Source organism: Melospiza melodia, chromosome 6 (assembly GCF_035770615.1).
Source record: "Melospiza melodia melodia isolate bMelMel2 chromosome 6, bMelMel2.pri, whole genome shotgun sequence".
Taxonomy (NCBI): Eukaryota; Metazoa; Chordata; class Aves; order Passeriformes; family Passerellidae; genus Melospiza; species Melospiza melodia.
Window position 1 is genome coordinate 69,637,937 of NC_086199.1, and position 22,582 is coordinate 69,660,518.

The 22,582-nt window shown below is 44.5% G+C and overlaps 1 protein-coding gene across 4 annotated transcripts; it reads right to left on the reverse strand.

The window, feature by feature from the left end:
- Positions 1-1,278: 1,278 nt before the first annotated feature.
- SLC39A13 (solute carrier family 39 member 13) lies at positions 1,279-22,531 on the reverse strand. 4 transcript variants are annotated; one of them, XM_063158894.1, is made up of 11 exons: positions 21,658-21,714; positions 17,008-17,106; positions 15,520-15,819; positions 14,978-15,091; positions 13,198-13,316; positions 11,801-11,944; positions 6,625-6,714; positions 6,045-6,095; positions 5,680-5,812; positions 5,446-5,545; positions 1,279-3,987 (listed from the first exon to the last, which is right to left on the reverse strand). In XM_063158894.1, the coding sequence occupies exons 3-11, from the start codon at positions 15,785-15,787 to the stop codon at positions 3,912-3,914; spliced, it is 1,095 nt and encodes a 364-aa protein (XP_063014964.1). In that variant the 5' UTR covers positions 15,788-15,819; positions 17,008-17,106; positions 21,658-21,714; the 3' UTR covers positions 1,279-3,911. The 4 variants fall into 4 exon arrangements, with proteins under 4 accessions (XP_063014964.1, XP_063014966.1, XP_063014967.1 ...); XM_063158896.1 differs by lacking the exons at positions 17,008-17,106; positions 21,658-21,714 and adding an exon at positions 22,392-22,531; XM_063158897.1 differs by lacking the exon at positions 17,008-17,106 and having other exon boundaries at positions 21,658-21,722.
- Positions 22,532-22,582: the final 51 nt, after the last annotated feature.

The following is a 22,582-nucleotide window of genomic DNA, read 5'->3' on the forward strand; positions in this document are numbered from 1 at the left end:
CAAGGCAGAAAAATTGAAAGGGCTGCTGTCAAAAGAATTTTCTTACACATACCAGCTAAATCAAGTCTTCCATAGCAAGAATGAAAAATAATTTTCAAATACAATCACTGCTCTAGCTAACATGGAAAAATCCTTCAATTGTAATAGCTCTTTCCTGGAAAGATCCAAATAGTCACATTTCCTAAGTCTGCAATCCTATTATGTCACCTTACTCTCCATGTGAACTGCTCTGGATACAGTTTCAAAAGACAGGGGCTTCAGCAACACCATCATCGTAGAAGGTTCCCATGAATTAAATAAACTCTAATTGTTCTCCTTTCTGTGCTACTGCAATTGTGCCAGAGCCATCATTCCCAGAGCCTGTCAAACAGATAGCTGATTAATTCATGATAATTTTGATTACTTTTGAGAAGGAAAAAGGGATGAGGGAGAAAGGCTCATAGCACAGTCCTAAGGGCAGGAATTCCAGCACAGCCCAACAGCAGTGTAGTAAATCCAGGGACAGAGATTCCAAAATGTAGATCACTGGCAAAATCCACAGACTGTGACATTATGCCCTTGATCACCTACCTACTTTCATCTTCTTCCAGCTCTTGGGTTGTGGTTTTCCTTCCTTTTACAGAAGACTTTGGGTAAGAAGAGATATAAATGCACCATTTATAGCTGAAAATCTTCCGAATGAAGGGTGGGATAAGACATTTTCTGAACCCATGTTTTTGAAGGGTAGAGAATTTCCTCTTAGTCCTTTCAGGGCAATTGGAACACAAAACCTTTCATGATAGCACCTGACATGGCCACAAAACCTTTCATGATACCTGACATGGCAGGTATCCAGCTTATTGTTAACTGAAACCAGACAGCCCTTGAGGTTCTTTGATTTTAAAAAATAACTGATTACAGTCAAGTATTATTACAAAACTCTCTGAACAGTAAAGTTACCATGCAAGCTTTCCCTGAAAATATTTGATTATGCTTTTCAGGGAACTCAGAGCAGCACTCAAGAATTATGATTCTACCACACTGCTCCTGGACAACAGTTCCATGGCAGCAGAGAGAAGAAACTGGAATAGAACTTTTTCTTTCAGCTGTGTAAGTCTGGGGAAAGTCTGACATTAACCCAGAGTCCAAACTGCTCTAGACTAACCCAGAGATATGTCTGTGTAATTCAAATGAAATTTAAATTGAATTTTTAAATCAAAGGAAAGTAGGAACTTAAAAAAAAAAAAAAAAAAAAAAAACAACTAAACCAACAAAATAAAATAATCCAACAACACAAACCAACATGGAAAACCATTTATTTCATCTCTATTGTCTCCAAGCAGAGCAGACCAATACAGATGAAGGGAGAAAATGCATAAGAGCAGCTGAAAAAATAGAGCTAGAAAATACAATTCTCTCTGCATTTCCAAAAGTGACAAATGTGGTGGAGTGATGCTCCATTTCCTCCCAAGGCTCTCAATCCTCAGCCCCAGGGCTGATGCAGTAGAAATCTACTGAACCCCTCCCTCCCTCCCACAACCCCATGCTACCTCCTACCAGGGTATCTTCCCAAGAACCACAGACTATCCATGCCTGTGATAGCAGCCAAGAAAAACAGCTCAGAAATTCTTTGTTCAGTGTCATCCACTTCACATTCCTGAACGCTGAGTATAAAATCCTGACTGTGGTTTTCAGTCTTGGCAAGGCTCAGTGCTGATGCAACAACGCCAACTCATGGGCACTCACCTGGCAATGCCTCAACTTAAATGCCAGCCTTATTTTGGGAAAGGCATCTTGAGGAACAGCAGGCACAACTTTCTGTGCAAGCCTGCTTCCTCCAGAGCCCTGTTACAGGGTCTGCTTAGCTGCAGTCCCTGGGCAGAAGGAACCCCCAAAAGTAGAACCAGAGGGTTGGAAGACTCCTCCAGTCCCTGCAGGATAACTGGATTAATCATCCTTCCAGGAAAGCAGGAAATGGATGCTACCTTCAGACCTCATGACAATTGAATGATGGAGTAGCTGGCACAGGAAGGCAACTTTGTAAAGAGGAATAAACAATTGCACTAAGCCTCCCTCCTTGCTGCAGTGAAACTAGTTACTAATGTAAGTTCAGGGAAAGGAAAGCTGAAAAAAATTCAGACAGCAGTTCCTGGGCAGACAGAACTGCAAGCATGAGCTCTCCAGCACTCACTGAAAAGTAGGACAGGAGCTGTCATAAAAAAGAACTGTGTCAACAGTTCAGGAATCTCTTAGGAAGTGGTGCCTCTGCTGTGGGCAGTATACCTGCCTTGCTGCTCTGACCTTAACTGCCCTCTCAAGGCACGAGTTCTCTTGGTAAGGCCCTGGGCAGACTGGAGAGCTGTACTGCTTCACAAAAGCTGTTATAAGACTGAGCCAAGTTGGTGTAAATCACACTGTGGCACCTGTTTTGTGTTCAGTAACTCTTTTAGTTCAATTAGACCTGTTTTAAAACAAATTTAAGCAAAGCTGAGTTCTACAGAAGGGATGATCTAGTAATTGGGCACATCTCTGTGGCATTAAAACATCTCTGTGGCATTACAACATCCCTGTGGAATTATGGCCTGGTCAGCCCTATGAGCTGGGATGGAGGAAAGTACTAGAAATTCTATTAATTTTTATGGGTCTCAAATTGCCAAAGATTTTATCCCAGGCATCACATAACAGAAAACTCCTCTTAAAGCATACTTATTGTCACCCTTTCAAATCCCTTTCTCACCTTACTTAAAAATATTTTCACCAGCAGTTTCAACCTTCCCATCTAAAAGCTGTCAGTATTACTTCTTATTCATTCGTCCTCAACAGATGAACTCCACTGTGAGGTAAAAACCCCAGAAATAGGCTGCCATCTACAGCATGCTCCTAAATAGTTTACACTGAACAGAGGAAAAGCTAACCAGGAGTTAGCAGCTGCTGACCAGGCTGTAGTGTTCCAGCACCTCTGCCATGACAGTCTAGGGGGACTGCAGCCTGCTGGGCAGGTCTAACATGCTACACCTCAAGAAAGCTCTGAAAGACGGTGTGGGGCAGATGGTGCATGAAACAGGTCTCATGAGCAGGCTCAGAAGCATGTTCAGCTAATGGTTATGAGGAGAGGGAGCTCAGTCACAGCAGCTACATGGCTTTCCCTTCAGACATGAGCGAGCTGGTAGCTGGCAATTGAAGAAACATTTACTGATCATTTATCTGATAAACAGTTGGGCTGTGCTGGCTTCTGGAGTGGTTAGGGCTGAGGCAAGTAATCTCCAAGCTGAGTCATTTAATTGTAGTGACCTACCCTAAAGTGCCTCAAGCTTTTGGCTCAATTTCAATGTAAACAAAATAGACCAAAAGAGCTGGACTGCTGAGGCCAATACTACCTTTAGGAACAAGTGGTGTCAATGAACAGCTGGAGATCAAGTTGGAAAGGGTCTCTTCCCCTCTATCTCATAGCACCATCAACTTCTCATGGGTAGGGAGCTCTGGCTAAAGCTTTGTCATGCCTGTTCTGCCTCCAGCCCTTAAAGTGGTAAGAAAAATCCTTTATCTTCATTAGCTACAGGAATCATCTCTGCTGTTTTCACGCAAGAGCTTGGGAGGTGCAGTTCCATCAGAATGGACCAAATGAAACATCATTCACTCATAGTGGAGCAGTCATTCAGTTAGTTTCTGCCCAGTGTATCTTTTGCTCCATAAAAACCAACCAAACAAAAAAAAAGAACAGAAGCCCTCATGTGTGGATTTTAGCAGAACAGGGATAGGAGAGCCAGGGAATGAAGTCTTGCACAGCCAGACCTCTCTGTCACCCGCTTCTCATACTAGCAGCCAGATCTGCGCGCACACACGTGGGAAGTAACATTAGTGTTCCTTATTGCTTTGTAAAGCTCAGAGTCACTGTGGTGGCTCTGGGAGGCATCATGAGGTCTGCGCAGAGGTCACTCGGTTGTGAGCGCGAGTAGCACCATGACTGTAATGCCCGTACACAGGAGCAGAATTTGTTGCAGGGAATTCCTGGGAAAGAAACAGCAAAATTAGAAGGAGCCATAAACCAATCCCCATAGGCAGCTGCACAAAGCTCTCCAATGATTTGTTGTTTGCCTTTTCCAATTTACCACGTGGAGAACACAGCAGCTGTATGAAGTCACTAACACAGATGAGAAGACCTTCCCAGTACCCCCAGCAAAGGAGTTGTCTATAAACTGGTATGGACTTGCTCCACTCAGCTGCAAGGCCCAACTCCAGGCTTCCAAATCAATTCAAGCTGATTCAGTCATGCAGCCATTCAGATACATATTCATGGCCTTTCACTCACGAGGAAACCAGCACTTATACAGCATGTGCACAGACACTTTAGGGACCTCATCCAGCTAACAACTACAGTTACAGAAATAAAAAAAAAAAGCCAACAAATTTGGCCATTCTTTTAGCACTGTCTCGGGTTTATGTTGGATTGAAGTGACTGTGTACCTCCCACTTCTGCATATTCTGCCAACAACCTCTGCCAACACAAGAGGTTACCAACCCAAATTAACATTTCTCCACCAAGTTCCTACCTCCTCAGAGAGAACTGTGGAGCTGGTTTTTTGAGCACTGTTTCAGTCATAACTAACTAGGTGAACCAAGGCATCTTATTTAAACTACTGAAGTTACTTGTCTAATTACAACTAAAATAGGAGGGAACATTCAGGAGCAGCTCTGGCAGCAGATCTGAGAGGGCCTTTACTGTGGAACAGCTGGATTGGACCTGCTACAGCCTTAATTAGACTGCAAGAAACTAAAATAATACATGAGGAATACCCAAATACATTGGAATATAGAGACCAGTGCAGAAGAGAGATGTCTGAGGTGGAATACAATGACAGACTATGAAATGCTGAGTGATAAAGAGAAGCAAACTATTATTTTTCTACTCACACAGCAACACATTGAAACCAAATAAAAAAATCAATACACAAGAGTGTAAAAACCAAATAATAAGAAGCATCACTTAACAGTAGAGTCAAACTCTGCAAACTGCTGCCAAAAGGAGGTTGCAGAGGTGTGAATTAATGGATAGGGTCAGAGAGAGAAGCATGGAAGGATAGATTCACATGTGGTTATCAGACATATACGCCTCTGTGGGGCCCTGGTTTAGACAGTCCCTACACCAGTATGTACTGGAATCTGAAAACAGACTGGGCAGTGGTGTCCTTACTGGACATGTTTCCCAGGAATTTGCTCTAGCTGGCCCTGCTGCATGCTGTGCCGGCACAATCTCTGGGACTCACCCAGGTGAAAGCTCTCTTTTACAGAGGGTCTTTTTAGTCCCACAAATGCAATAGATAGCAAGCAGTCTATTTTGATTACAGCCTTGTCCATAGGATTTGGGAAGCTGGCATTCACACACTTCCAGAGGAGGCACAGGGAAGGGTTATATCCCTGCCCCCTGGCAGCATGAATTGCTGCAGAAGAACAGGAGGGAGCACTTACCAAGGATTCTTTTCCTCCAGGAGATCAGGCACAACATTTACCAAGGCAATGTACAGAAATCCTCCAGAAGTGAAAGGGAGGATCCAGGCTACTGTTTCTCCTGCACAAATACAGAAAGCTTCAGTTATTACTGAGACAGAGCCGTGGGACACAAAACAGAAGGGAAAGAAGATACAGAAGGATGAAAAGCACTGCCTCCTCTCCCATTTCTACAGAGGTCCCAGGGAACCTTACCTGCTCCTTTTGGTGACTGAGCACATATTGCAAAGCAGGCTCCTAGAATTCCCCCCAGAGCTGTGGAAAGCTGCATCTTGGCTGCACTCCAGCGGTCAAAGCCAGCCCGAAGTAGGATTGCGAAGTCTCCAACCTAAGAAAACCAAGAGCTGACAGTTAATGAACTTGAATACCAAATTCCCAGTTACAAAGGTCATTCACAACAAGGCCAGTGCTTTAAGACTGTTCCTGGTTTTCAATGTTGTCAGTCTCCCCAGAGGGAGCAGCCTTCAAGAAGACAAGATGTTAACCAGACCCAGAGCTCCTCTTAGTAAATGAAGCACAATGTAATCCCCCTCACATGGCAGGATACAAAGCCCTCTCACCTCGTGTGGGATTTCATGCAGGAGAATGGCCATTGTGGTTAGGAACCCAACCTGCAGCAGAGAGAAATAGATTAGGAAACAATTCCGGTATTCTTGGATGAATCTCATCAGGTCCCATACACTTAGAGCTGGAGCAGCAGATACCCCATCAGTGCAGGGCTGACTGGGAGTTTATCATTCTCACAGTCATGGTGGTCCAGCTCAGGGAAATGGACCACCATAGTCCATCAGTGTTGAAGACAAAAGCAAAAATGCAATACACATCTCTGCCTTGTCTATGTCCCAGTTTCTGAGGTGACCATCCTCATCATGTTATTTCTGGACTGTCTTTTGAGTCGATGAGGGTAGATGAGCTAATCCATCCCCTAATGCCAGTACAAATGACTAATGTGTCCCCAGTTCAAAGAAGCTCTGCATCAGAGGATCAGGACAGGGTTGGGCTTTACTGTAGCCTGCTTTTTCTCAGAAAATTCTAGCAAATAGGAAGGAACTCCTTGCATTTTTGGCTGTTTTGCATGTTGTATCATACTTGAGATAAGACCTCTCCATTTCAATATACAGCTGGGCACAGAAACCTTACCTTTCTGCTAACCAGGAAGCTGGCTGCTACTGCCAGGCCATGTGTGAAGTTATCAATGGTGTTGGCCAGCAGATTGAGGTATCCACTAATCTGCAAAGAGAAGGAAGAGCCCTTGATAAAGGGAGAGATGTAAGAAGACAAAAAACCAGCTTAGACATGGGTGATGCAGTCACAATCAGATGGGAAGGACAGAGCACAATGCTTCTGCTGAAAATCTTGAACTATGTCAGTGATTCAGTAAAAACTAAATGTAATTTTTGGTTTTAGAGTAAAATAACTTTTAGGGCAGGCAAGTATTGTCTGAGATTAGAATAATTACTGTAAGCAAGTGATGAAGAGCTCTAGAAACAGAAAAAGAAGAAAGCCAAAATACAAGAATATATTTAATTCTAAGTTGAACCAATTTTAGGTAACACTGACTAATTTACACAGGTGACTGGCTTCAAATATGACTTGATCTTGTTTTCAAGTCATGTACTTTAATATCCAACTGTTAAATATCTCCTCTTCAAAAGCTGGCAAGAACAATGCAACAAAACAAATGCTGCTGGAATTGCTTTCTGTAACTAAATAAATCTTCCAACATTGTACCAAAAAAGTTTGTGCTTGTGGGTTTGCTTTCCCTTAACAAAGAATCAAAAGAGAAGATAGTGATGACAGTCACCAAAAAACCACCTACTAAAAGGCTGGATAGCATGTATCAGCATTTACATATAAACACATTTCTTAAAATTATAAGCATAAAGCAGCTGTCATCCTCACAAGTCCATCTCCAAGTTAAAATTCCCTATCATTCTAACTAGGGTCATCTCCTGACAAAATCTGAGTATTTGACCTAAAGTAATTTACAAGGGTACCACCCCAGCTCTTTAGTTCACAGGTTTTTGGGTTTTTTCCATCATATTTAACAAAACCTACTGCATGTTGGTCCTGAGATACTGCACTTCACTATATGGGACTTCAGTTTAAATTATTATCAAACCAGGAGCTAGCCCATGTATCAGGCCATCTCTGGACTGCAAGAACTCCAGACACAGGGCAGTGTCCAGTGAGTGGAGACACTGTCTGGAAACTGTGGAACTCTTACTTCACCACAGCATCAGATGCCAAAGTTCAGCCAGACAACCACAAGTGCTGATGGACTTCATTAGCTCCTTTTGGTCTTGTGCTCTTCCCTGTTTCTACCAGCTCTTCTTGGGGCATCTTGCTGTCATTTGTATGCCACAACTCAGGAGCCTTCTGTCAAATCTCTCTCTCCAAAGCACCACCTCTCTGCAGGGCATTTTTACTGCACCATCTTGGGGCACCGTTGCAGCCTCTAAATTTTTTTAAGTGCACTCATGATTAAATGCAAAAACTAAGAATTAAGCAAAGCCTACCCCACTTTTAAGTAATAAGCTAAGTAACATCTCCACAATGAATGCAAAAAAGATCCCTGCATGCTTTTATAAGAAAGGAAACCCAAATAAATGCATGCAGGCAGACACAAAAATGGAACAGTTTTACTTCTCATTCTTCATGCTCTCATTCCTAGACAGCCAAATTTGACTAAAATTCTCCTTTTCATGTTTTTTTTATGTGATGGCGTTTTCCCCACAGGATAATAATAATTATTCACAGAAGTTTTACACAAAAATGCTTTCCCATATCACTGTATAGAGGAAAAAATAGGCTTCATGATTAAAGCGTTACGACTTTTTGTTGTCAGTGGCTTGGGCAAAAGCTGTCACTGAAAGAAGCAAAGCTTTGGAGTGCTCAGAAATAAATTGGGTTGATTTGACAGTTATGAGCCTCTGACATTTGCATTCTGCGAATCCCTAATAGGATGTTCTCGTTGCTCATAAAGAGCACAGCCAGATGAAGTGTTTATATTCATGCTTCAGAATTAATGTCACTGTGTAATAAAACATACTTTCATAATCAACCAGGACCCCATGTATCACAGGGAGAAAGAAAGAATAAGCAAGGCAAAAGTAGTGTACACAATGTTTTTACCCGTTGAGGGAATAAGGCTGCAATGAGGGACAGAACTGATCTATGTCTGCATGCAAAGGAAACCTCCCATCTGCCATTTTCAAGCTAGGACAAATTCTAGCAGCAGCTAAAAAGCAGAAGTTCTAATATATATATGTGGACAATAGTCAACTCACTACAACTTACTAATAATCAAGCCCTGAAGGGTGACTTTGTTCATTTCAATAGTATCTTTCCCTTTTTGTTTGCTGAAGAAACAGGGGTTTCTGAGTGAACAGAAGAATTGCAATTTTGTCATGCTATGAATTTCACTCCTTCTTTCAGAGTAGCTGCTCTGCTCACTCTCAGCACCACCACTTCCCTGCAGGTGCCCTGCCCAGCACACATGGTGTGGCACCCCTGTCCCCAGCTGCAGCTTCCAACAGGGCATCCCTTTGCCTTCCCCCTCTACTGTCACTGATTTTTATGGAACTTGCAGAAATCTGATCACCCTCAAGATTCCGACCTCTCCTGAACACAAGGAAAATTAATTATAGGTTCAAAAGTTATTGAAAATGAAGGGCAGAACAGATGGACAGACAGATGGAATGACTGCTTATGTTGTTGCCTAAGGAAACAGGCTAACAACGCAGGAGTATCTTGGTAGGTTTGATAATTTCCACCCTACCAGGAAGACTATTAAAATATTCAGATTAAAAGATCAGAAGGTAAAAAGTTAAAACTACACCCATTAAGTTTCTAACTCATGCATATCAACAACCATCTGCAAAATTGAACAGATGTGTCAGGATTTTAAAGCTAGAAGGTTGCCTAAACCTTCCATATAACACAACTGAAAGAACTTAATTTAATTTGTGCACAAAATTGTTTGTTAACCTATCATGTACTCTGTAGAGAGTAGCTTAAACCACAGCTTGCAGCTCACAAGTCACAAAAAAATCTGCTGTCTCTAAGGCAAGTTGGGCCACTGGCAAGCTACCCTCAGTTAGAGAGTTGTCTCTAAGTTCTAGACTACTACTGTTTGCTACAGCTGTAACTACTCAAATTTAGTCATTCCTCTCTGGGTATTTGTATACTCTAAGCCACCCTTGATCTGCCATGACTACAGACCTAAACTAAAGAAAGCAACTTATCATGTATTGCAAACTTAAAATATTATTTCATCTCTTTCTGGGCTCCTTTACAAACTATTAGTAGTATTTTGCATACTTGGAACAGCACTACTGGAAAAAGCCAGATAGCTGTTTCACTACTGATATACAGAAAGAGGAACTCTCACCTCTCCTCTTACATATTATTTCCTACTCACCCATCCTTCTGGCTGTAGCACCATGAGGGAAGAATGTGTTCAGAAAATTTCCTACTGTAATCCTCATGTGTTTTTCCAATGCATTGACTAACTAGAAACGAACTCTATCTTGTAAATAGGATCTGAGGTCTCCTTAATCTATTCCTTATAATTGCATGTATCAAAACCTGTTAAAAATTCAGCACTTTTTTCTGATGAAGTTACTCAGTTTAGCTGCTATCACTGACTTCACGCAGTCACAATGTGCCATTTATGTAACGCAGTACCTGCAAATGTGAAGATATACTATTTTTATAAATAATAACTTGGAAAAATAATAACCCAAACAGATTTGAGGGGGGCTGCATTAAACCAGCTCCTTTTGATAACATCGAATAACAGATTTTTAATACAGCTAGTATTAGCTCCTTGATTAGAATGGGGGAGAAAGTTGTGTTTTATATACATTTGTCATGACCTTTATTAAACAACTTTATGCCTGAATAAGAGGCAGGAAAAATGTCTGGTTGATAAGAATGCATTTATCTTACATAAATCATACCAATTAGCATTAATTACATTATTATTTTTTATATTAGGACCATGTGCCCTGAGCAATTGTATCATCTATCTGTGTTTCATTTCTACTTGAAATCAGTAGTCTATAGTTCCTTATATAAACCCTTCCAAAATTAGGGCACAATGTTCCATAACCCAGTAATACTGGTGTCTTCACTACTACCACCTCTAGAAACAACCACGTGGCACCTTACAGTGTTATGTACAAATTACATGAATGTGACAGATGTCAAAAATACTCAGTGACCTCAGCATAACTTTCATGTTCTGTAGGAAGAGCTATAAAGTTATAGCAAAACAAATTTAAAATAGAAAGACTGAAGAGCCTCTGCCTGACCACATATCCAGCTTTGAACTAGTTCATGAAGCACACTTTCTGTCCATAGTTACTCCCATACAATCTTGCACATTTTTATGAGCTTTCAAACTCAAATTGCAGGTCCTCCTTCACCAAAGTGGTTGTTTACTCTCTCTCTTGTAATGCTCACCCAAAAAAAGGGTTTTCCACAGTACAAAGATAGTAACATGGAACAGGAAGCAAAGCCAATGTAGAGGTTATCCACTTCCCCGTGGTGCAGGACTCTTCCTCCACCTCCAGTGCTATGAGCCTGCTGATCTCCCTTATCCCAGCACTACAGGCTGCCTGTCTGCATGCCAAGCTGATTCAAGAAGTTAAGTTAGGAGAGAAATAGACCAGGGGGTGGGAGGTGGGTGTGTGGGTGTAGACGAGCAAATTCTTTGCCTGTTTAGCTCCTTGAATAGGCTCACTGTGAGGTCATATGAGATCCAGTGCAAAGGAAGTAATGGGAAATACAGGTTTGGAGACAGAAGTGGACAAGAAGTCCTTTTTGGAGCTGGTAAACTGATAATCTGAGAAATGGAACTTTTAAATTCTACACTGGTTAGCTTCAAGACACTTCCTAAAGGTGTGAAAACACTTCCAAAAGGTGCCTTAAAAGGAAGAGTGCAACTCAGAATTGGTACAATCCAGGCAGTGGAGAACAGAGAAATCATGATGCAAAAAATTAAGCAAATAAAGACATATTAACTGTAAAATATAGAGTAATAAAACATGAAATTCTGTATTTTGGTAACAGAATTCAGCCCAAATGCACATCATCATACTTGTGCCTTTATAATACTGATTTTTCCTCTTCCACATAAGCTGCAGTGCAGATTTTCTCCAAGTCTGCTATTTCTTCCCTGCTGTGACCAGGACACACCTTGACAGAGTAAAATTAAGCACAACTCAAATGCCGAGTTCCCCACTCAAGCACAGTCTTTCCACAGACAATTCCTGACTAAGAAGTGAAGGTGAGTTTGTGTGCCTCTTACCTTGATTCTGTTGTTTTTTGGACCAGACTGGAGAGAAGAGCCATTACACTGAGCTCGTGCTCTTTGGGACTGACAGGACCCCTTGGACAGGGGGCAGCCACTTCCATTGGGAATCTTTCCAGATGGTGCTTTGGAATCACAGTCCTAAATTAGGGGAAACAAACTTGTCACTGATTTTTTTTTCAGTGATGAATGAGCATGAATCAGGATCAGAAAACCAGCCTTCACCCTTAATCCTTTTGTCCTTACAATGTGACTCAGCAAGTTTGACACCCCAGTTTAATAACAACTGCCAGAACTGAGACAGATTCAGAGACCATTGTGACATCTGCCCTGAAAGATAACAAGAGCTAACACCTCTCAATCCTCAAGAGAAATAGAAAGGGGAGGAATTGGGAGTCACAGTCCCTTGGCATGAGCCAAGTTCCACTAGAAAGATAAGGGACTGAGCCTGTGCCTCCTGATCGTAGCTGCTGCCCAGAGAAATACAACTCCACCTGGGCAGGAGATGGGGAAAAGAGTCTTGCTCTCCCCAGTGCATCAGAACAACTAAGCCTACAGAATTATTCTATAGCTGGGATCATCACCTTCCAAACAACAAAATATTTATCTAGGATTTCAGCCTCTCTCTAAATGAGAAGATGAAGTTCGGGCATTGAAGTCTCACATTGAGTCAAAGTTTACACCTAATTGCTCTTATGTAGTGCCTGACCTACAGGTTCACCTCTCAAAAGTCATGGCACAGCAAGGACTGAACAGTCTAAAGGAGCTGCAACTAGGAGTTGTGCAGATCTCTGAAGGCGAGGTATTCTCCTCTGTCCTGGAATTATCCTCTGCTACCTCATCTACATCTCCCCTTTGCAGCTGGGTGACTCCTTTGAACTTAGGATTACCTAAGCCAGTCACAAATTCCTTCTACCACAAAAAGTCACCCAAACAAACACCTGGTCCAGGACATAACCAAGAAGAAACAACTTCAAGTAGGCTGGCCTTTGTCCTGACTGAGGATCCAGAAAGAGAATGAGTCACGATGGGTCCATGGAACATGCACCAGCAAACTGTCACCCCTCAAAGCTTACTTGAGCAAAAGTCTGGTTTGCAGAGTGCTACAGCTCCCAGCCCCCACAGAACAGGAGCTCTCTTTTACACTTACCACATAAAGAACAAAACCAAACCAGAAGTGAGAAATCTCAGTTAAAACCACAAAACAAAAGCCTGAAGATGAAATCTACTCCTACGGACCAGTGGCAAAGAAGTGGCAAAAATCTCCCAAAGAGCAATGACAAGGTACTCACAGCTACAGGAAAATTCCTGACACTGTCAGATAGGGCAGATGAGGTATTTAGTACAGAGCTTCAAATATAAGAGTACTCCCCTGCCTTAGGTGGCTAACTTACCACACCAGGATACTCCTCCTCTTTCTCTAGGAAGATCTTCTCTAGCACCAGGAAGGTCAGGAAACCAATGATCACCCAGAGACCCAGAAGCTTCTGCTGCTGAAAGCTCTGCCCTTCTCCTGAAGGACAAAAGAGAAATCTTCATGTCTCTATTAAATACATAGCTTTTCACACATTTCCAAGGGAAAAAAAAAAAAAAAAAGACAGTGGAAAAACTCCCTGCGAGGTAGGAGGAGTAAACACATCTCAAAACAGATTAGTTTAACTTGCCCATTCTTGATCTAACAGATCTCATCATCTCAAGACCCTCAGAGTGAGAGCTACCATCCCTTTTTCCACATCAGCTCAACCCAGAATATTTCCTGACAACACTGGGAATTTCCCTGAGCTCCAGAGGCAAGTGAATATTACATCAACAAAAATCTAGCAGCTGTACCTACTGAGAAGCAAGCCCTGACATGAATTCTGCCATTAGTGGAGTTAGAAACTCACCTTCCCCTTTCTGCCACACCTCAGCAAGTTATTAAGCCCAAAGCTACAAACTTTCTTTTCAATTACAGCCAAGCTTGTGAGATAACAATTCATTCAGTCTCACTGCCAGAACTGGAAACTGCATTGCAATGGAAGAACAGAACGACTCTGTACCAGGACTTGCATGGGTCAAGGAAACCTTTACACTTCAGGACAGTCTGGCAGAAGCAAACAAGTTTGAGCAGGAGGACAGAGTAATTTGGGAACTACCGTAGAAAGGGTGAAAAAAAAGTACGGGAGGTTTTGCTACTGCTGTGATGAAGAAGAGCACTAAAGACATGGCAGATTTGAAACCCCAGGACATAGGTGCAAGAAAGTCTGGGAAACCCAGGGCATCATCTTCCCTCTCTCACATTTTCAGCAGGAAAATGACTTCTTGGTTTCTCAACAGGTGGGATGCAGCAGCACTTGTCTTCTATGATATCAATTTGCTGAAGCAGACAGCAAACACTATAGGTTTCAGCATACAAACATTATAGGTTTCAGCAACCCTGGCTATTTGAGGGATGAAGGAGCTACACTGATCCCAAAAGTTCTATACCAACTCAGTGTTTAGTTTGCTGGCAAACACAACTTTCTGTCACCTCCATTTTCTTCTTCCTCCCCTGCCTCATCCTCCAGTCTTAATGGTGGCACTGTAGACAATGTTCCATGATTTGTCATGGAGCAAAGACTGCAACATATAAGTTCCCATAAATCAAAGCATCCAACAGAGGGACAGGCCCCAGTTAGTGCCAAGAAAGAGGTTCTAGGAGTAACACTGTCATAGGGACAGATTTGTAAAAAAGGTGCACCCAATCCCCAACTAAGATGGTGAACATGTTCATGTGCCACACCAGATACACAACCATAACCTCCCATCAGCTTAAAGAAGCATTCCCTTTCCTTACAGAAGGAACAAAGGAAAATCAAAAGAGATTTACAGGAGTCCAAGACATGATAGGAAAACTCAATAAACAAGAAAACCATTCTAAGGTACTAAACATAAAGAAACCATGGCAAACTGAGGAAGCCTCTAATTTCAAAGTCTTTGGAGGATTGCTGAATACAAAAATGAAGTATTACACGTGTGGGTTTTTATTCTCATATCATTCCCTAGGCATTTGCTTTTATATATTACTTGAAAAAGGATACCAGCCTAGACCAGTTTTTGGGCTGACCCAGACTGGCTGGTCTTGGGCTTTCAAGGCAGAACAGACTCAAAACAGGCACAGCACAAGCTGCTTCCAGGCACATAAGGCTCTCATACCTGTTGTTGCACTGCATGTGTAGGCCCAGGCTTCAGGAAGCAGGTGGAGAAACACATTTCCCAGCAGTCCACCAATTGCAAAACTCAACAACTGCTTCAAACGCTGTGACCCAGCTAAAAAAAGAAACAAGAAGAAAAAACCTGATCAATACTCAGCTAGGAACCAAGACATCTCCAACTGAGATTTTTGCATGAAGAAACCCAAACTGGAAGCATCTGCAAAGCAAGCTTTCGAAAGAGAGAGCACAAACCAAATGGAGTGCAAGAAAAAGCCCTGGCAGCACTTGGTTGGGACAGCAGTGTGTGGGTCCTGAATCAAGCAGGGTGGAAAACTACTCTTTGTACAAGCTCAATCCAGGGCTTACATTTGTCAAAGGACTCCCTTTCAAATTCACAGGTTCATTAAATTCATTAAAGCGCCAAACCCAGACTTTTTATTTTAGAGAACAACATTTCTGTGACAAGGTCCTGTTCACCACTGTGCTGCTGTCACATCCCAGGACATTTGGCTTCAGAAAGGCCAACGCAGCTGGCAGATTCACCTTCGGAGCGCAGCGCAGCTCCCGTCTCAAGGGGGATCACCAGCAAGGGGAAGACCCCACTCAGCCCCACCATGAAGGAACCGATGAGGGAACAGATCCAAGCATCCAGCCGCTCGCTGCTCAACAGGTGTCCCCAAGAGTCTGTCTCCTTGTCACACACAGAACCAGAACTGGCAGCAACATGACTCCTCGGGAGCTGCTGAGCTTCACAGGCTGCGATCAGCAACAAGGAGAGCGTCCCATCAAACAGGAGTTTTTGTTTTGTCATTGCTGAGTGGTCTCAGCCGGGCTGGCCAATCTCTGAAAAGATAAGGGGAAAGAAGACGTGAAAACATGTTCAACCCTCTGTTCCACCATCCCAGAGGAAAAGCCTTGGCCACACCACACCCTCCCTTCAGTGTCTTAGCACAGGTATGAATATCCATGAGGAACACCTGAAACTCTTCTTGATTTCAACACAGCACTAAAGGGCAGAGAGGCTATTTGTCAATGGGGCATGAAAATGAGACATCTGGGGAAAGCATCAGACTTTCACTATTTCCCTTCAGATGGGCTGGACAAGGACTCCAAGTACCCTTGTTCCTGCCCTTCAGTATCCCAAGGCTTCAGCAAAAGGTATTGACCAGAGATGCTACCAGGTAAGTCTTCTCTTTGGCATGGAACAGCACCCCTGTAACAAATTAGGATGCAAGACAGGCAACATAACAGAGGTCTGTAAACTCATGAGTGGTGAAAAGATGGGGAACAGGATAGATTATTCACCATCTCATCAGACACAAGTGCATTCATCCATATTGAGCCAGTGAGGGTCAGCTTCAAAATAAACAAATATGACCCTTCACCAGTAGGTAAGTTGTGAGATAGTGCTTCTCCAAAAATGATGAAAAATTTTACATGCACTCATCTAAAGACAGGACAAGTACTAGAAAGACAAATCTATTTATGGTTAAGGGTTAAACAGATCACATTAGACTCAGAAATTCCCTGATATGAGAGGAGTGGGAGAATGGAAGTGTTCTTGAAAAATACCATATCTACTTGTCCTGATTTTATCCTTTTGTAGAAGGATACTGGATTAGATGGTCTCTTAGTCAAAATCAGCACAGCTGTTAGTAAGAGCTCTGCAGTCACACGAAAACTGGAGAAGAGGGCATGTTAGAAGAGAAAAATAAAGATAATTACAGTCATTGACAAAGAGGGAAAGAAAGCAAATGATGTAAAGGCGGAAGTACAAATGTTCCTTCAATCTCCAGAAGAAAAAGTGAAACGTGACAAGCAAAAATAATTTGGAAATGGGAGGAAAGGGTGGGTTAGAAAAAGACAGACCTAACTAATGTTCACAAAACAGCTTGAGAGGTAAAAACAGCATTCACCCAAAAGCATGTAAGAAACCAGTCTAATCTCTGAAGCATCAGTGACCATCTTTGAAAATTTACAGGAGTATGGGAAGGCCACAAGAAGGCTGGAGAAGCATCATGCCTCACCTACCTTTATAAAAGCAAAAAAAAAGGTGGGAGAAGTTACACACCAGTAACTTCAATCCTCTGAAGGACTCTTGATCAAATTAAATGATCAGTTGGTAGTTACCTATAAGATAAGAAATTGATAAAGATATCAAAGCATTAAGTAACAGCCAGATAGAAAGGAACCTGAAACTCTCAAGATGAAATTCAGGATGCTGGAGCCAATCTAAGGCTGTGGATGAAAAGGGCAGTGCTGCCCCTTGTCCCCCCCTCCTTCCCGAAGCATCACCTCTCCATGCTCACACCAGACTCCACCAGTGAGCGGCATCAGAACAAATTGAGCAGGAAAAACTGCTTTTTTAAACTCATGGCCCATTGCCAATTTCAGTCCCTGAACAAAAACACTGCAGGAAGAAGGCCAAGCTGCAATCAAAAGCAATCAAAAAGAAATTAAGGGACAGGGTCCCATGGCTTCTCTGAAGGAGCACACCAATCTCCAAGCACAGTGACCATCAGGAGCAGGGATGCAAGGAGGAGTCAGTGAAGACATAGACTTGGCTAGTTGAACAAGGACCACTAAAGCTATCACTTTTCTCTTACAACAAAAAAAACCTAAAATCCCTCAACACAGCAAGTTCAAACCAGCTCAGGATTTTAGGGCATCTTATTGCAGTGTTTTGATCTGGCTGCAGGAACCCCACACTTACCTACAACCTACTATCAAATTTCAGCAAGGATCAGTAAAAAACAGTACACTAAGGGCTGGGGAGGCAGGTGTGAAATCGAATGCAAATGACAGAACAGTAACTGCAACATGCCATAAAGAAAAAGCACACACTGATTGAGAAATTAATTCCAAGCCAGCAGGCTTATGTTGCTACAAAAAGGGTAAAAGTTATCCTGGGACATAGTAGGAGTCACACTGTGGGTGTCACATAGGTGAGTGAGTCTTTAGCCAACAGACCACATCCAGCCCCACATATTCTTCCTCATAAAACACATGCAAAAATCTGAGACACTGCAGTGGAAAGAAACAAAAACTAGAGTGGAGAGAGCATGACCTGGAAAAACAACCAAAGGACCTGGGTGTGTTTAGTCTTAAAAAGATAACACTAAAGGAACAGAACAACCTGCATACATTAAGAGTCACAAGAAAGGGGGAAAGTACTCAACTATTCGTCCACATCAGTTCAAATGGTAAACAAGACTAGCCTGAAGATGAAGAAACAAATATATATATAGTGCCAAACTGGGGATATACCGAAACTGATTATCTAGGATGCAGAATTTCCAGCACTATTTTCTGTTTGGGGTTTGTTTTGCTTTTGTTTGTTTGTTTTTGTTTGGCTTTTTAATTTTGATTTTGAGAAAAAGAAACAGTTGATGCAGATACCATTTCATTGCAAAGATTAGATCCCTTCTTTGAAGTCCTTCAGGCCTCCACCCCTTCCAACCCTGCAGTGGGCCTGATGGATGTCCTCATCTTTTATGATTGGATTAGACCTATAAAATGACTGAGAACTTTGTGAGGAATACACCAAAAATAAATCAGAATAAAAACAACTGTACATGCCTATGAAGAAGCAACACACACACAGAGCTCAGCAGTGATGGGAAGCAGCACAAATCTCTTCTGTAACATTTCACAGCTTTTGAGAATCAATCTGGAAAAGTAAACACTGCAACTGATTCAACAGGTCGATTTCTTGCATTTCATTCTCCACACTCACAACCCACAAAAGCCTCAAGGGACACCTGAAAGGGTCTCAGAGACTGAGATGCAGTAGCACACAGGACAAAGGTTATGTCCAGGACTCTGAAAAAGGTTTACATACTTGGCTTCATGTTGTTCTTCCAGCCTCAGAAGGGAGCAGGTTCCTCAAAGAGGGGATGGTGGTGGAAAACAAATGGGTATAAAGTGCAGAAAACTGATTCCCCTAAGTCACATTATAGTGTTCGTTCAACTTTCTGTGGTCCACAGGTCTTTATTCTGCTGTTACTCACGTGAGGAAAAAGCAGCACATTTCTTTATTCCTGTGCAGCCAGACCATCACTACATCATGCCTCAGGAACAACCCCATATCTCATGCAATAAATTCCTTCTGTTTATAAAACATCTATGAGAAACTATGTGTGTATTGTTCAGGACACACCTGAACTGCTCTTTGTGTCCAACTAACTGTTTAGAGCATATTCCCATCATTTCCTTATTCCTAACACATCATAACCACTTGCTTAAAAAAAAATTAAAAAAAAGCAGCACTTTTTATCTCTACAAGCTTCTCACTTCTTCATCTCATTAGAACATTAGCAAAGTCTCTAAATTCAAACATTCAAACTGGTTACCCCTATTTAAGAGGAAGAAAATAAGCAGTGAAGATGTAGTCATAGGAAAAAAAACTGCTCTAGAGGAAAATAATACCCTGTCAAAACAGTTGCAAAGGGTGGAGGAAGTCTATATCTGCCCTTAATTTTAGACAACAACATCTGTTTCAGGAACCCAGTCAGAGAATGTCTTGAGAAATTTCTAGAGAAAGCAGGCTGTCAGAGACATCCATGGTCACAAGGCAGAGACACAAACAGGTTTAGAGATGTGTTTTCTCAAGTAGGGTTTATCACATACTTAAGAGCATGCAACTCTGGGAGAAAAATAGTCAGCAGGTCATTTATGTATCAGGTTTGACAATTCTCTGTCTGGGATCACAGCTCCCAGCTGTGCCTGATTCACAGCCTGGTGACCATGACCACGGGCAGCACCCTCCAGAGCACCACGTGTCTGAGCATTCAGGTCTGCTCAGCTCATCCTGCAACAGCCTCAGGACTGGAATAACCATTAGGCTTTTCCCAGCCCAGAAAGAACAAGTGAATGAGAATTTGCCATTTACATGCTCCTGAGCAGGGGCAGAGGAAGCTCCACACCAAGCCCGGAGATCCATGAGGCTCCCAGGGCCTCCCCTACCTCACAGTGCTCACTGAACTTCTCTGAAGCAGGCAGTGACTGAGAAAACATGGACAAAATTAAAATGCCAAGGCAAAAACCTACTGGAAAAGAGAAAATGAAACACTGACACGATGACCATGCTTCTATCTATTACTCTCTTCCTCAACATTCTCCTTTCTCAGACCACACAATTTCTTCTCTCAGCGCAGTTGCTCACTGCCACATAATAACACTACAGATGTTGTTGAAAGGAAAAAAATTAAAAGAAAATGCTTTTCTTACCAGTGTTTTCCCTGGAAGCCAGTTGCCTGGTATTACAGTTGCAAAAGAGCATGGAATGGAAAAAAGTTTTTTTTCCAGGGAGGAAGCATAATTTTCAGCCAAAAAAACTCTGCATGAGCCACCTCCCTCCATTAGCCCCGTGGAGAGTTTTGAATTCCTCCTGGAAACCCTGACCTCGGCAGAAGCACAAAAGGTCTCCAGTACTCCCTGAGTACTCCCTTCTCTCTGAATCACTGCCCATCTCTAAGGAATGCACTGCTCTGGTGGGACCCTTCCCTTTTGCCCCATCCGTCTCATAAAAAAACACTCTGCACAGACTAGACTCACATTTCTGCAAATGACAGCGTGCGCAGCTAAAAGTTGGGGATGCACAGGATTACAAACAATGGGTCGCAGATCAGAAGAGATTACAGACCCGGGGCAAACCTCCGAGCTGCCAAGGAAGGCACTTAAAACCGACTGAACACTAACGGAGTTCGGGAGACTGCGACTCCTTCCCCATTCTGCATCCTTTCATCCCTAGGATGAGAGGGAAGTTTGAGGACCAGGCAATGGCCTTCATTCCCCCTGGGCTAGCTGAGACGTGTCTCCTCCCAGCCCGCTCTCGGTGCAGCCCGAAGCACAGGCCGGGCAGACCGGCCCGCTCCCGCTCCCGCTGCCCTCGCCCGGGCCGGGCTCCGGCCCCGCTCTCACCGCAGGGATTGACGCGGCGGGCCCGCTCGTGTCACCGTCCGTCTGTCACATCGCGGCGGACGGGACACACAGCGCGGGTTTTCCATTAGAGGAACGCTGAGCGATGCAAACCGAGACGTGCTTGCCGCGGGCCGAATTAGTAATGAGCGCTGCTCCCGCACCTTTCTGGAGCGGCACACCGGCTGCGGCCCGGGGTCCCTGTGCCAGACCCGGCCCTCCCGCTCCGCGGTCCCGCGGGGCAGCCCCCGCGCCGAGACCTTCCCGCGGCATCGGCTGCCAGAGGAGGGACTTCCAAAACTTTCTCGGCTGCGTCCCGCGGGGACGGCGCTCGCAGCCCCGGGCACGTCCGCAGCGGCAGCCGCCCGGCGCCGCTCCCCCGGCGAGCTGCGGCAAAGGCGGGTGCGAGGCGGGACGCGGCCCCGGGAGCCCGGGGCAGCCGCGGCCCCGGAGCGGGCGGCACGCAGCCCACGGTCCCGCCGGGCCGGGGCACCTCTGCCGGCAGCAGCGGCCCCGCCAGGCGCCCCCCGCCACGTCTTTCCCAAAGTTGTCCCTCGCTCGGCCGGGCCGGAGCCCTCCAGAGCCGGGCTCGGCTGCGCTGCGTGTGGCGCTGCCCGTCCCCGCTCACCCCGTCCCGCCGGCCGAGGCTCAGCCGCGCTGCCGCACCCGGCCCCGCCGTCCCCCCTCGCACCGCAGCAGCGGCCGGCCTGGCCCGGCCACCCCCGCCCCCGGCTGCGCCCCCGGGCCGCCCGCCGCAGTTACCGTGCGCCACCGCCGCCGTGCCCCGGGCCGCCGCTGCCATCCAGCCGCGGCTCGGCGCGGGCCTGCCCCGCCCGGCGGCCCCTCGGCTCCGCCTCCGCCGGCCGGCCACGTCGGTCCCGGCCTCCTCGGCTCCAGCGCCGCCGCCCCGCCGGGCACCCGCCGCCGCTGCCGCCGTGCGGCGCTTCCGGGCGCGCCGCTGTGTCCGGCCGGGCCGGCGGGGCGGGAGCGGGAGCGGGGCTGCCCACGGGCACGGCCGAACAAAGCGCTGGGAACGGCTCCTCGCGGCGCGGTCACGGTGCGCTGTTTGTGCACATCGCCGGCGCGGGCTGCGGGGACACGCGTGCTGTGCGAGACCCCGACTCCTGGAACGTGCTTGCTGAGATTTATTTTTTCTTTATTTTTTAATCTCCCTAAATGGATTATAAATTCTTTGGGCTGCAGATGTCTAGAGACAAGCACAGTGTGAAACCGGGGTTTGAGCAGAACTTCTGGAAGCTGTTAAAGCAGAAGAAGATGTGGCTGAGGACTGAGCCTCGAAATGCTTTTGAAAGATACAATGACTTTTAAACAAATTTGCTTCCTCCTCACAGGTTCACTGCAATCTTCACGATAAATTGTGACCCACCAGAGCTCCTTAAGCGCTGTTAGTGGTGAAGGTTACCCACTGTTCTTGCAGAGATTTGCAGAAACTGCGTGTGCTTAGCAAACTAGGTCAGAAGAGAATAAAGATTTACCTTTATACAAGCCAAGCTAGGTTGGACCTGTGTTGTTTCCAATGCAGACACTTTCCAGAATGTACTGATGTGCTTTTAAGTTCCATCTCCTACCATTTTTCCTGAGACACAGAACTTGATTCTCGTTCCAGACTTCAGAATGAATCCTATTTCCCAAGAAGGCAGTGCTGATGTTGGTGCTTCTCGCTACG

Excerpts from the sequence above, each read along its gene's own strand:
- SLC39A13 (XM_063158896.1), bottom strand. The coding sequence starts at position 15,787 with ATGACAAAACAAAAACTCCTGTTTGATGGGACGCTCTCCTTGTTGCTG. Across the intron at positions 15,092-15,519 it reads AGCTGCGCTGCGCTCCGAAG|CTGGGTCACAGCGTTTGAAG; the intron begins GTGAATCTGCCA and ends TTCTTTTTTTAG. Across the intron at positions 5,813-6,044 it reads TGCATGAAATCCCACACGAG|GTTGGAGACTTCGCAATCCT; the intron begins GTGAGAGGGCTT and ends TGGTTTTCTTAG.